Here is a 15095-nt window from a genome sequence, read left to right on the forward strand (position 1 = left end):
AAGTGATTCTTGTTAGTTCTTCTCTGTCTACGCCTTTTGATTTTGGGAACATTTAACGTCTGGAACAATATTGATTTTGATGAAATATTGCCTATTGATTTTGGGCACATTTAACAACGGGAACAGCCTTTGATTTTGATTACATTGATTTTAGGAACTGGTAGTGAATTTAAATTTACAATAATGTTTTCACGGGGCTCGATTTTTAACGGCAGTGGTTCAGTTATGTCCGTCACGTCCAGTTTAGTTCTTAAATTATAAGTTTTCAGATGACATAAATAATTTAATTGCATTTAATTATAATAATTCAGTTTCAATGTGCCTGTTTGATATGGCTGTTGGTATTTATTTATTTAGATCCTCCCATTTTTTTAATATTGTGTTAACAATAACTTTATTTCTCATAAGAATTGCACACATAATTCACTTACTGATAAAAATATATATACAACTAAGATAACATAATTAAAGCGCACAGATGTAGGTATATAAAATAACAAAACAACAACAAAAATGTGGGTAGACGTAATAAACTCGATCAGTCAACTGAGCAAACCATAGAACATTGATGTTTTACTAGATGTGGCATTGATGGCATATATGTAGCAAGTTTATATTTATTTTTAGTTTATTGTTCTATTTATCTATTATGGGTAAAATTTTTTTTTATAAAACATTGTATGTATTGGGTTTTATTTGTTTTTGTTTAATTTAACTAATTACGAATGTATATTTTAACTTTAGAGGCGTATACTTAATCTACATAGGGTGTGTTATTTTATTTTTGTTAATATATATGTATATATTTTTTTAGTCACTTATTTGTATGTATTAATTGTGTGAGTTATTAGTAGCTTTTTAAATGGGGCATAACTTTGTTCTCCTGACTGATGACAACTTTAATATTGACGTTAGTGTCAATATTAAAGTTATCATCAGTTATAAATTCGTAATTAGTATACATAGTTGCCAAAATGATAAATTTGGATTTAAACTTAAAATCCATTTTTGTTTCTATATGTGCCGTGTATTCGCCAAATATGACCAGTATTTAGACATATTTAGCAACATTAGTGTTATATATTTTTAAATTCCAGCGTAAAAGAAGGTGAATCGCCGATTTCATCTGCGCTAGCGACGGAATGTGTGAACGCATTACTAGTAGAGAGCCGCAAACAAGATATGGCGTACAAGAAACACGCTATTTCCGCTCTTGGCTCCGCTCTCGCCGCTACGCACTGCGATGTCTTCAACCAAGTCTACGATATCGTCAAAGTCATATTGTCCAAGGTATTTTATTGAGTACTAAAACTTAAAAAAATCATCACCAATAAAAAATAATTCTAAGATAAATGTTGTAATTCCTCAACTATAACGTTTTTCTTTAATTAGGGATGCTTGGAAAAGATAGTTTGGTTGTGAAATTATGTTTAAGTTAATTGTTTTTCCTATATGTGGAAATTAATAAATAACTATACAATCTAAACCGGTATTCGATTCAAGATCTTTAAAGTGTAATAATTTTCACAGGATGAAAACTCAATGGAAAAAGATTCAGATGAAGAAGACAACGAAAGCTCAAGAAAGAGGCGCGAACAACTCACCGCTCTGAAGGAAGCCGCTTACGAGCTTCTGGGAAAGGCTTGGCCCAAAAATTCTGATACTCAAGGTAACTGCTACTTGTAACAGTTACTTAATTAAAGAAATGCCTTTGAATGCGAGATGATGAGGTGCTACAATCTTCAGTTCAGATTTCTGTTTCGTGATCATAATTTTTCTTAAGACGAGTAGGTCAGGCTGATCTGCTGCCTGACATACGATACTTGTTTTGCTTTGTTCATGCCGGTTTCCTTATGATGTATTCCTTTACCGTTCGAGCGAGTGTTGGGGGACAACCGAGCCTCGAACCTACGACCTGAATGATGGCAGTCCATTTATATTTAGAATATTGTCCATTTAAATACTAAAATAAACGTGTTTTAATCCAGTGTATTTGCAATTGTCTTATGATATTTTGATTTGTTAGACTGCTTTAAAAATATATACCAAAAATTAATTATGTATTGGGGAGGTCTCCAGACAACCCTATTCTAAAGAGAAACGTAAAAAACTTTTTGTAATTAATCAAAACCTTTAATTATTATCGTAGAAAGTCCACGAGTTTATTGACGTAAATGTTTTGATGGTCGATCAGTGTTGGCTTAGTGGCTCCAGCGTGCGACTCATCTCTGAGGTCGTAGGTTCGATCTCCGGGTGTGCACCAATGTGCGTATTAAAAATTAGCTCGAACAGTGAAGAAAAACATCGTGAGGAAACCGGCTTGTCTTAGACCAAAAAAAAAAAGACGGCGTGCGTCAGGCACAGAACGCTGATCACCTACTTGCCTATTCGATTAACAAATGGTCATGAAACAGATACAGAAATCTGCGGCCCAGACCTAAAAAAAGGATGTAGCGCCATTGATTTTTTTTTAATGTTTGAATAGTGTGGTAACCTAATAGCTACTAGAAAAATTATTTTGAAGACAAAAATAATAAAAAAACTAATATAACTTTGATAAAACATCGCAAACAGGGAATTAAGAAACATCGTTAAAGTATAGTGTCAGTCCAAACCCAATTGACGACAAAACTATATTCAGTAAATTACAAGGTCATACAAATAACATACATTATTAGGGTTGCAACGGGAGGCTTTATCGCTAACAAGCTTTCTCTTCCAGGCAACCCTAGTAAAAAACAAAAGAAAAATACTAAGGGTTAAGTGCAAAACCAAATCAATAAAAATAAAATTACTAGTTACACTGAAATAAAATAAAATCTAAATTCATCTAAAATAAAAAATAAAAAAACTAAAAGCTAATATTACAGTTCATGAATTACAATGCAATACAATATACCTTTTAAATCTTATCAATCATATTCTCTTATAGAAAAATACCAAGACCTATTCTTTGAGCACTGCTCCAAGTCCTACCCATCAAGCTCGCGGTCAACTCAACTAGCGATACTATCAGGCGTCGCTCAAGTGTTGGAAAGACTTGTGGTACTTAAGGTTGATGCAATGGACACGGATGGAGATCGAGATAAGGCAATTCATTCTGTCACCACACACGTCGCTGTTATCGTCGAGTATACGCTTAGTAAGTATAACATTTGAATTCCGAATGTTGAAATACTTATATAAAACTTACAACTATAAAAGAAACTAGTATTGTAATATTTGAATTTCGAATTTTAGAAAATAGATAGAAGAAGTATGGAGAACATTTGAATCTCGAATGTAAAAAAAAATATAAATACTTTATGCACAGAGCACAAATAATAAAGTAATATCGAATATTTGAATTTCGAAGGGATATCCATGAAAGAGGAAAGACGAATGTTAAAATGTAATAATTCATGTTCATTACAATAGTCTGTTTTATAGGACGCGCGTAGTTTCTAAAGTGTTTGACATAGTACAATTTTAGCACCATTTATATGTCGCAGTAAAGTAGTTAAATCACAGAGTTAATTGAATCTCTAGACAGTTAATTAAATGTCGATATTCAATCAAGTCGCTAGCATTTTGATTTAAATAAAGTAGCGTCGAAAACGTTTAACTACCTGTCTGACCGAAAGCCAGCGTGTTGATTAACAATTTAAAACAAGACTCCGCCATGATTATTTCATTTGTTATTTCGGTGTGATTGTGAAGAACTGACAGCTTAGAAATTCTGTCTTGTTGCCTAGGAACGTTTCGTTCAGACAAGTGAGTGACTTTAGCGACTTGATTGAATATCGATTTTTAATTAATTGTCTAGTGATTCAATTAACTCTCTGATTTAACTACTTTACTGCGATATATAAATAGACCTTTTACACAATACTTCCTTCATTATAACGACATTGACACTCAATGTCATTATAATGAAGTGTTCCAGTTCATTTTACAAAAATCAACCTATTCAGAATGAGAGTCTAAAGTTCTTTTTTTTTAAATCTAATGCCACAATCATTAATTGATAAAGGATTATTTTTTTCATTGGTTGTATTTTTACGAGTAATTGTAAATAATATGTAACTCGTTATAATCCCCAGTATCTACTATACTATTAATAATATGAAATATATATTTTTATATTATATAAAGTTTTTTTTTTTTTTAGAAAACAGTAATCAAGTTCGGAATAGACGGGACGCTCTCAACGTTTTGGAAATACTCACAAAGCGATTAACAGGTATTGTTTTATATAGCTTTATTATTTAAAGGTTATTTATAAAAAACAACCCTATTTCTTTATTAACATTTCATTGGCGCGACAGCATCGTTGTGAACACATCTGCAATGGACCATTATTTTGCTTTACTCATATTTTTTATTAGACCCAAAATAAACGAACGACAAATCTATATTGCGAGAGAATTTTTTTAAATTTTCTCTGTTTTTATAGATCTTCAGAAAACAGAAGAATTGAACAAACTTAAGCAGATTTACCAGACATATGCGCAGGACCTTTCTAAGGACTCTTCACACGAACTGCGAACTAAAGTAGAGAGCGTAAAAGTGTATTTTAAATAATTTATACCTACGATTCTGAATAAATTATGGAATAAAAACCGGCCTTTTTTTAACACTTTATTAACTTAAACTATGGAATGAAATAACGAAGACAATAGCTGCATACATAAATTATGACAAATTTAATTACATGTGTATTTAATAAATAAAATTTAAAATATTTATTATCAAAGCCTTTAAGCCATACATATATTAATATCATGTCATTTTAATAATTTTTTTTACTAACGTTTTCGTATCAATACAACCCAGATTTAGTTCCCGGCAAGTTGGCTACCGAGATTAGATGTGCAGGAGTCGATTTTTTTCAATTAAACATAACATATTATTTATATCAAAGAAATAAAAACTAGTTTAAATATTTAAGACGTCAAATAAAAAGGAATTTGATGATTATTTTTATATATAATATTTGCTTACATAGGAAAAAAATTAATATGTAAGAAAAACGACTCCTGCGCATCCGTCGACTCTCATTTACGTGACGGTAACAAACAATGTGCATAAAAATCCATGAAAATCGTGCAAGATCTACAATTTTTTTATACATCTAATCCAGTACGTTATAAATGACATTAACAAAAGTACTATAAGCATTTTACACATTTGTAATAATTAAACCGAGGTTAATATGTAGAATATATAAACGCACATGGTCTGTACTTTCTTCTGCATCATCTCGTTATAACTTAATTAAAGTGATAAGTTACGAACGGGTGCGTAACGCCAACAGAACACAGACCTTTCCGCGTGCTTTGCGCGCAATTGCAAGCGCGTCTATTTGATTTTAAAACTTAGTCGCTAACCTAATTAGACAGGCATTTTAAAACGAAACTCATCAAAAAATCTGCATGATTTTAGGGTTATTTTTGTACAGATTAAAAATGATCATCAATTTTAGGTTATTGTCTTATATAATCAAGTGTAATTCTTATTTGAAATCCCACGCTAGGATCAATGAAAGCATTTTGTACACTTAAATTTTATTAGATAGGCTCAATATATATATTTTTTTAATAAGACTTAATTTCAATACTACTCTACAATATTCATTAATCAATAGCAATTATTAATTACAACAGGCATATTAAAAATCTTCTAAATAAACGTGAACTGGGATTACGTTACGGAAAAGTTACTGTTAATACCGAATAAACAAAATGGCCGATTCTCTCATCCATTGCATTAGCGTTTTACTAAATACAGTGTAAACTATGTTAAGTCCCTCTATTTAACGACGAACCCCCTAAAGCGTCTAGATCAAATTGAATTTGGTTGGTTTAGCTTGTCTTCCATACAATTACACCCACTCCCAATAACGACTTTTAAGTTGCTAAATTTAGTAAAAACTGCGCAGCTGTGTACGTTTCTTTTGTCGCTTTATTATAGTCCGCAATAAACTCGACTTACGGCATCATTCATACGAACTTTCTAAGAAATTCCTTCTTTTGTTTACAAATCGGGATTGCTTGCACGTGTAGACTGTTGTTGAACATGACTAATAATAATACGTTTTTCTTCTCGCCATTTAACAACAACTCTCTAAAACGCTATAAAATGCAGTCCCTTCAGTGTCGTTATATGTACGTAGAGTTTACACTGTATATATAATGAAAAATAAACATAACACAAGGCAGTATGAACTTTAGACCGTTAGCCTGGACGCAAATTAAAAAAAAAATGGAACAACATACAACGCCTCTAGATTATGAGATGCAAACAGTTTAATCGCAAATGTCATTGAATTTAAACTAAACACAGTACATGTATGATGATTATCTTATATAAGTTTATATAAATTGCGCTATTAACATACTAAAGACGGTAACTAGCTAACTAGTGAAATTATTTACACCATAATCTTAACAATTACGAAATTTTGTATATCCGTTATTTCCGCTGTTTTCCCTCTGGCATTATTCCTCTGAGAAGATTCTAGATTAATCAAGATTTTTTACAATCTTTTATCGTGCTGGTTTCCGCATTGTTATCTATGCTAATCCTTCATATCGTAAAACGAGTTTCAGTGAAAAATGTTTCTAGGGACAAAGTACGTTTATTTAACACAATAACTTCTAAATTGGTGTAACTATTTTCCTCAACGTATTTTTTACTTTTAGCTAAACAGATCTCAACAAATGTATACGCAAAATATTATGTATCAAATGCGATAGACCTTTTTTTGCCTAAATCATGACAATGCAACTTGCATTAAAGTCTTCAATCCGCGTTTCGAAAACAACTTTTCCAAATAAAACGTCATTTTCCATTTATTTGTATGCAATGTACAGCGTTAATTGTCTGTAGACTTTTGACAGTTATATTATAAGACATTATCAATGTCTGTTATTTTCAATATAGAGATAAACTTGTATGTGAAAATTTAGTTAATATTGATAAGTTGTGAAAGCAATAAAGATTTTCTCGCTGTTATTATTACGTTAAGTATTTAAATGTATAAATTTGTTTCTGTTCGATATCCATGCCCTGTTTAGAGCGGACATCTATCTTATTCTATAAGCTCACATGATTAAAAATAAATTAGCTTCCTAATTTAACACTACAAAAGTCCGTGAATTTTGGACGAAATCCTATAAAGCATTGAATAAATACTATCTCACTTAATTCATATAAAGATCGCACTATCGTGTCTCTGTTATACGTACGTGATGTAGCCATACTCAGAGTAAACGCATTATTTTGTCGTTAATTAATCAGGCATCTATTAATATATATAATATAGACAATGTACTAAATGTATGGCTTAGAATATATACTATATGTTCGAAACAATTGCGAATTACACATCGTCAAACAATCCTTTGGGAGGAATAGTTAATTTGTCCCGCCTTCTCTCTTCGGTTCTGACAGTTGGCAGAGTACTTTCGCCGAATCGCCTGTCAATGTCATCTTGGCGGTTGTATGGCAACTCTGCGCGTTGGTATGAGTGTATGTCTGTCCGTTCTGGTGAGGCGTAATGGTCCGTACCAATATCGTGAAGAAGCCCGGTGCGGGCTGCAAAGTGACATACATGCACAATAACTGGACTAACAGCATTACTAAACTTGGGAAGTCTTTGATTTAATTATGGTATCTGGAGATTTGACGAGATCATAAGTCAATGCAATCTTTATTAATGATAGCGCGATTTAAAATATATAAAGCGCCATCTAGTTTATTGGTGTGAAACTTATATTGGTATATATATGCCCGCGACTTCGAGTGAAATTCCGTTATGTTTAAAAATTATTAGATGTGTATCATGTAGTATATATGTTTATGAGTGTATATCGGTTTTACCTCCATCCGTATCCCTCGGCCTGTAAGCGGATAACCGTTCGCTATAGTCCCTTCTGCGTGACATAGATTCTTCAACGCGTTGGCGGCGACGTTTCTCTATAAAACATTAAATCAGACCCATTTTGAGTAATTTAAAAATGTGCAATTCAAATCAAATTCGCATAGATTCGACCAGAGATTCGCCTTGATCAAATTAACAGTTCGGTGCGGAATTAAAAGATAAAACAAAATAACTGAACGACCAAAAAAAAATTCCAAGGAGTTCTATATCCATACGCGATGTTGCAAACTTGGAATCGTAATTGATATTACAGAATAAGTTTCATACCTCTCTTAACGAGCTCCCGTCCTTCATCCACCAAGTCCGTGGTAAGATCATCATCACCAACAAACTGCTGGAATCCACACAGCGAAAGTAACCTACTACCCAGAGAGAAATACGTAGCCAGGCATAGCAATATTACTAACATCGGGAAATAAATATTGAATCCTTCAGCTATAATACGCAGGACGTCCATGTGGCCCATTATCTGAAAATTAATAATTTGTTAATCCGGCTCGAAGGTCTTTTTTATACAGTTGTTCGTTAATGAACAAGATAAGACTAGAGCGTGCGGAAAAAAATTACGTACCTTGAAATTTCGGTAAAGTTAACTATTTACAAACGACTATTTAGCTACTTTGGCCATATTGCCAGGAGAGAACTGGTAGGGAGGAGTGATAAAGGAGGGCAAGTCGAAGTCGATAGACCTCGTTGGTCTTACCAAATTAAGACAATTATGGGTCTCAACTTCTTTAATGCCCTGAGACAAGCGGATAATAGATCACTGTGGAGGGAGGAAGTGGACGAATCGGAAAGGTATACACAAAAAAAGATATAAATTTACTATTTGCGACCTGAAATCCCACGACGGAATCAGACTCAAACGCAAGTCTTGTCGAGTTTTATTAAATTGTATGTCAAAGTAATTAATTTCTCCACTCCCTTCAACTGATGAAGCAGCGAAAACCTCACATACGATCAGTGTCATAGGAAAGCAGATTATGTGAAAGAGATAGGATTGAACAACTCTACCAAGAGATATCTAATAATATTTTTTTGTTTACGTTTATATGATTTTTGTGTTTTTTTATTTGGCAGGAGCCAAACGCTAAAGTGATAACCGCCGCCCATGGACACGAATATCCCCAGGGACTCGCGGGGGAGTTGCCGACCTTTCAGAGAATGGTACGCTCTTTTCTTGAAGACCCTTAAGTCGTATAGGTTCGGAAATACCTCAACCGATAGCTAGTTCCACAAATATATTTTTAATGCTAATCTTAGGAAAAAAATATATTTTTTGTTTGTGAACTGTACCTGTGTATAATAAGTCTCCATAATCCTCTGAGTAATAATATGTGAGTCAAGATGTATCAGTCCAAGGAAGTTAAGACACATAGCTGGTGTGAGACGACACACCATCATTCCGGAGAATATCAGACTGTACTCATTGGTCTGGTGGTGGGGGGCCAAGTAGTATAGGTTCAGAACCCGGATCTTTAGCACCGTGGAGTAGGCACAGTAGAATATGTAGCATATAATTAGGGTTGATATTGTCTGAAATATCAATTTTCAATTGCTAATTTTAATATTTCTTCAATGGTAACATTAAATTTCTGTGTGGGTCCTTCCCAACAAACATTAGGTATTATTACTGCCTATATTACCCAATGGGTAAAACAATACTAGCCATAATAATTATATGTCATACAAGTACATAGTTTTATTGATACAAATGTAAATTTGTATTGAGTAAAAAATATAATATCATAAATAAAATAAGATACAAAACAATAAAAAAAAATATTCCAGATTAAGATTAACAATACTAATATTTAAAAAAATTTACTAAATCGAATAGAATTTGTTATATAAAAAATATTCTCACCACAATAGCGATATAGTTGAAATTCTTTCCAGCCGCAGATACGATGTTAGCGAAAATAGATAGAACTGGTTCCTTATTGAAGAATGTCACTTCAGACCATACCACCATTATTGACAATATTCCCGTAACCACGGCCATTGTTTTCAAGAAGTATTGCTTTAGAAAGCACTCCCAGTACCATTCTGTGCAATGCGTTAAGATTAATTAAATACAACTTAATATATTTTTGTATTTCTATGAAAATTACTTAAAAGACTCATTATTCTGAAAGTATAGTCATTAGTCCTTATGAAATGTTAATTTATTTAATATTTTTATTTTCCGGTTAAACTTTTCTAATAAATCAATTATGCTAATTAAACATACCAACTAATGGTGGATACAAGATCCTTTGAACCTTCGGTCGGGACATCTGAAAAGTATGCTGGAAATGATGGTCTGGTGACCTGCAGTTGGCAGCCACATCTTCCAAATGGTAGGTTCTCTCCAGCATCAGACTATATTGGGTTTCAGTGCGCTGGAGTACATGCAGGGCCTTTATAGTCTGTAAATATAATATTGTCTACTTAGAAAGTCCCATAACAATAACTGACTGGATGCTTTTATTGCATAACTATCATTATATCTATCTTAAGTGCAAAAAGTCTCCCCTTTCATAGAGACTAAGTAGTGTTATTGGACACTTTCTTATGTTACCTATTGATTTTAGTAAGTCAAGTTAGTTTTAAATACTAATTAAATTAATAAAATAACTTATATACTAATAAATCTTTTTTTTTATCTTACTTTCGCTTAAAATGCATAGAACTAATGTTTTCAAAGCTCATTGCAAAGGTAGGTTTTAATTAAATATTAGCCGTTTGCCTCAAGTTTTTAGTTAGGAATTTAAATTGAGTGCAAGTGTAAGTGTAAACAATCACTTTGGATTTTATCAATCAAAATGATAAAAAAAAAGTAAGTAATTGATATGGAAAAATATGTCAATACAATTTAATAATTAATTACCTTTTTATGTAAATTAATGAGGCTTTTCAAAGATGGCGGTGGTGTCCGTTCGGGAGGCGCCCTAGAACCCAGTTTATCTCTTAGTTGTACTGGAAGCTTTTGGACAATTGTTTCAACGTGTCGGTACAAAGGGTGTCCTGAACCAACGGCTGCTGTTACACAATTTAAACTCTGAAAAAGTTATATAAATTTTATTTTATGTCTCTTGCTTAGTAGTTAACTTAATCTAGGACAATGTTTTATATTAATAACCATTTAAAAATACAAGATAACCTTTATTTAGTGCCTAACAGGATGTGGTTGCTATATTGCTATGTTACATATACTCCCTCAAGAATCAATTTTTAAATATATTATAGATGTAGGATTACATTCTATTGTATACACCAAATTAAAACTGAGAATTGAGTTTGAAGTTAGCAATTTAAAAAAAAGGGTGGAATGGTGCATAACATATTAAATGATGATAGTAATAACTTGGCTTGAATATAATTACCATTGTGATCTGAAGCAACAGAAAGTACATTACATATTATGTATAACTGAAAGGTAATTAATAATACCTACCTCTAAAATGTCGTCAATAGTTTCTTCAGCCTCAAACTTATCAGTACTCAGTTTTGCAATCTTGAAATAGCAGTATGTCAATGTATAATTTTTCTTTGAGTTATTCCATAAGTTTCTTGGCACTTCCACTAGTGCATAACCAAGCAGCAAGATCAATAGGAATAATCCCCATGTATTACTGGCTGATGATGCAATTGCCTTAATTTTAGACCCATCTAGTGTAACTCCAGATGTAAATGCCAGATAAATGAGTAGTATACCACATATAAACAAATAAGACCCATAATATATTGCATTGTCAACTAGAGCGGACTTTAGTTTGCCTTTGACAGTGAAATCACCTGCCTTACTATATGATTGCATCATGGGCATTATTAACCTGTAACCAAAATAAAAAGTTGACCTATTTTGAAAAATATTTTATGGTAGTAAAAGATACCTCACAATGATATGTAAATGCCAGATTTAAAATTATAGAAAATATCAATTATGTGTGTATTAATCAATTGTATATAAGAATAAATACCAAGTCAAGCATTGTGATGTCCAGTACACAACTCTCCACAAATTTGGAAAAACTTTATCTGGCCAGGATATTGGGCATTGAGGTGCCGGTGCTGCCGTAGTAGAGTTACTCAAAGAAGTTGAATCAAGTGGAGTTGATGTATTTAAACATTGATGAGTTCTATACACAGTCTGTAAATAATACATCATCAATAATAGTAAAAATAAATGAAATTACAAAAACTATGAAAGCTCTTATTTAAGATAGAGTATACACTACTTTAAAACAGATTTTGTCAAAATTTTCAATATTAATTATTTGTAACATTAACTAACCCAGGATATGTCCAGTGGCAAAATAAACATGATCAAAAATGAGAAATACCATGCTGTCAGCACAGATACAGTGACAATTATGTGATTCCTGTAACAGTCTCCATATCTGTATAGCAAAGTTGCTGCAAGGATCAACGCAGAAATAATTTCAATGATAAATAGTGTGTAATACATGTTGTTCAATGAGTACTATAAAAATTATTTCACTCCTTCTTTCTTGCTGTTTTCTGTGATACTTTCCAAGCTCGAACAGCTTCACTTTGAAGTTCTTCAAATCGTATTTGGGTAGTGCTCTTCAATGGTAATAATATTGGAGGATCAATTTCATATTCCTTTGGACATTCTTCGTAGAAAAGAATTCCACTGTCTGGCAGAATAGGATCAAAAGTAATTGTTGTAGTATTTTCATTAGATTTCCTTTCCGACATTTTATAAATAAAGCCTTTGTTTGTCAATCATTGTTCGGCGTTATAAATGTGTTTTTTTTTCACAATAAAACAAAGCAATATGTCTATATAATTAAAATATTACAAATCCCAATTTACAAGATCGAAGATAATACGATTTACTTTGATAATTTGATAGTCAATAGTCAATGACAGCTGTCCGTCAATAGTTGACATTGACAGGAATACTGAAAACGAAGATGACAATTAAAATCTACGTTTCTATAAAATGAGAGGGTTTACTTATTACTTACTTACTTTATTTGTGTTGTCTGTCTCAAAACTAACAATCGAATTTCAACTATTTTTTTTGTGCATATTCAAAATTAACTTAATTATTATTTTTACCGTTCAATCTCCTTCGTGTCTTCTCCATCTACACGACACTGGCGAAGTAACTTGTGCCCAGTTGGCATAAATAAAAGCCATAAACAAGAAGAAAAAAAATGAGAGGGAAAATTACGAAAATTTCCTTCAGAGACCGCTTGCTAAATTAGCAAGCAAATTTCAGCAAATTAGCACCTGATTGCGGAAAAAAGGAGCTCACGCCTATTACTGACTACCTTCTGAAGTTTCGGATGTTTTAAAATCACACTAGTCGTGGTTAGCGGTGGCAATTGCAGACAGTGCTGCGAGCGTGTACAAATGTACTTAGGGAAGCACCATTTTCATTTTACTTTACGTATGTCGAAATATTCGGTTTACTGTTTAAACCGAATACTCAGTGTATTTTCACCAGTACTAAGGTAAAGGCTTCCTAGTCTATGTGTGTAGTGTATTTAAATGAAATAGATAATAATAAATAAGCTCCATACAATTTTTTTTAAATTGAGGAACATGGATATCATGTACCCTATTGTACGAAAAATATTAGAAACTTATCGTATAAAGGTAAAAATAAAATAAAAAACATTTTATGGTATAACTATTATTTTTACAGACACTACATAAATTGAAAACTTTATCAATACTGTTATTGCATGCGCAAATGTACCACGTACATCTATGTCGATAATGTATTATGAACTGTTAATATACCTAATACATTTTCGAGTACAGACGACCTATATTGTTTAAAAAATCATGAAGCGTTGGTATAAGTCTTTAAAAAATCTACATACAGCGAACGTTTAATTGATAACTCGGAAGACTCTAGATTTCTATAAAAAATAATTTTCTACGTAAATACCTTAAATTCGCCATTTTGCTTAAAACTATTTAAGGGAACTCGTAAAGGTATAATTGCCTTTATATAGGCATTATAAGTAAAATTACTTAAAAGCACCAAAACATTTACCAATAAAAAAGAAAAAAGATTTTGAGCAGTAAAAGTAATTGATTATAATATCCTAATTTATGTACAATAAAACCTAAGGGTAACTTATTAGAAGTATCAAATGGTTTTCGTCATAATATTATACATATCTGATATACAGTTAAGAAATTCAATAAAAGTTTTACTGCTGCTAAAAGTTGTTAATATTGTCTAAGATTGTGAAATAATGTATAGAAAATAACTTACACACGATAAATAATTTTCTTACCTTATTTCTTTATGGTAATATACTTAATGGATAATTTTTGATGTTGGTAACTCAATTCAATTAAAAAATATCCTAAGTATTACATGACTCAGCTTATTTTGTATTATGTATTTAATGTCTATCCTACCTCCCTTATTCACCTTAATTTTTCCTTTCATGTACAAATTGTATTATTAACTATACACGTTTTAAGTACTATTTACAATATATAATTGGTAGCTAAGTAATTGCGCGTTATCAGTTTTTGCAAATGTACCAAGTTTTAGCCAGACTTTTAATATAAAGTAAATAACTTATACAATATAAATCTGTGAACTTATCGTACGAACAAGTACTCAATAATAACGTCTGTTAAATTCAATTGTTTAATTTTTAGCCTTTAGAACAAACGCAAGGCAAAAACCATCTGATTGGTCAGTCTCTGATTCATGACCTTTTAAGGGTGAATGACACAAAACGAATGATACAACTACATTCGCCTATTAATTGTGTGCGAGGCTTTTATGTTCACAGAGTTTTTGATATCGCGTAAAACAACATGTAATATCAACAATATATATCAAACTTTGTAATATAAAAGCGCAATAATTTTTATTCAATTTTCTTATCTATTCCGTCGGGTGAACCATTTGGTATAGCGCCATTTTTGTATCCATTGGTTATCGATAGTCCGTTTGTTTTGCTCTCATTCACTAAACCATTTGCGACCTTGGCCTTCTTCACTGGTTTTCCGTATGCTTTGTAGTAGAAGTCGTAGAAGAGGTAGTAGAAAAATATAGAGTTTGGAAGCGTGAAGACAACCGACCAGCGTGGGTATCCGCACTCGTAGAACAGAAGTTGTGAGGAGTGAATGAACGTGATACAGAATTGAAGCTGTAATAGAAATCATATTTAATTAATCC

At 32.1% G+C, this 15095-nt stretch overlaps 3 protein-coding genes across 5 annotated transcripts in view; 1 reads left to right on the forward strand and 2 right to left on the reverse strand.

Moving 5' to 3' along the window:
* Positions 1-4595, forward strand: part of LOC123712258 (proteasome-associated protein ECM29 homolog) — a 33264-nt gene extending 28669 nt beyond the window's left edge. The window contains exons 33-37 of the mRNA XM_045665265.1: positions 1098-1290; positions 1531-1669; positions 2933-3142; positions 4151-4222; positions 4436-4595. Coding sequence (XP_045521221.1) covers positions 1098-1290; positions 1531-1669; positions 2933-3142; positions 4151-4222; positions 4436-4563 — 742 coding nt within the window. The 3' untranslated portion in view covers positions 4564-4595. The remainder of the gene's footprint in view (positions 1-1097; positions 1291-1530; positions 1670-2932; positions 3143-4150; positions 4223-4435) is intronic.
* An 18-nt stretch (positions 4596-4613) lies between these two features.
* On the reverse strand, positions 4614-12759 carry LOC123712259 (LMBR1 domain-containing protein 2 homolog). Of its 2 annotated transcripts, none has more exons than XM_045665268.1 (10): positions 12204-12759; positions 11890-12059; positions 11364-11742; positions 10797-10967; positions 10158-10335; positions 9792-9973; positions 9221-9460; positions 8192-8393; positions 7864-7959; positions 4614-7527 (listed from the first exon to the last, which is right to left on the reverse strand). In XM_045665268.1, exons 1-10 carry the CDS (start codon positions 12375-12377, stop codon positions 7364-7366), a joined length of 1956 nt encoding a protein of 651 aa, XP_045521224.1. In that variant the 5' UTR covers positions 12378-12759; the 3' UTR covers positions 4614-7363. The 2 variants fall into 2 exon arrangements, with proteins under 2 accessions (XP_045521224.1, XP_045521222.1); XM_045665266.1 differs by having other exon boundaries at positions 4614-7578.
* Positions 12760-13567: 808 nt separating this feature from the next.
* LOC123712444 (elongation of very long chain fatty acids protein 7-like) overlaps positions 13568-15095 on the reverse strand; it is a 32237-nt gene continuing 30709 nt past the window's right edge. For both annotated transcript variants that reach the window (XM_045665531.1, XM_045665532.1), the window contains exon 6: positions 13568-15066. In XM_045665531.1, coding sequence (XP_045521487.1) covers positions 14785-15066 — 282 coding nt within the window. In that variant the 3' untranslated portion in view covers positions 13568-14784. The remainder of the gene's footprint in view (positions 15067-15095) is intronic.

This window comes from Pieris brassicae, chromosome 7, assembly GCF_905147105.1.
Source record: "Pieris brassicae chromosome 7, ilPieBrab1.1, whole genome shotgun sequence".
Classification (NCBI taxonomy): Eukaryota; Metazoa; Arthropoda; class Insecta; order Lepidoptera; family Pieridae; genus Pieris; species Pieris brassicae.

Coding starts and splice junctions, on each gene's coding strand:
- LOC123712259 (XM_045665266.1), bottom strand. CDS start 12,377: ATGTATTACACACTATTTATCATTGAAATTATTTCTGCGTTGATCCTT. Junction 10,968..11,363: donor CTATTGACGACATTTTAGAG/GTAGGTATTATT, acceptor TAACTTTTTCAG/AGTTTAAATTGTGTAACAGC. Junction 9,974..10,157: donor CTTGTATCCACCATTAGTTG/GTATGTTTAATT, acceptor CGCATTGCACAG/AATGGTACTGGGAGTGCTTT.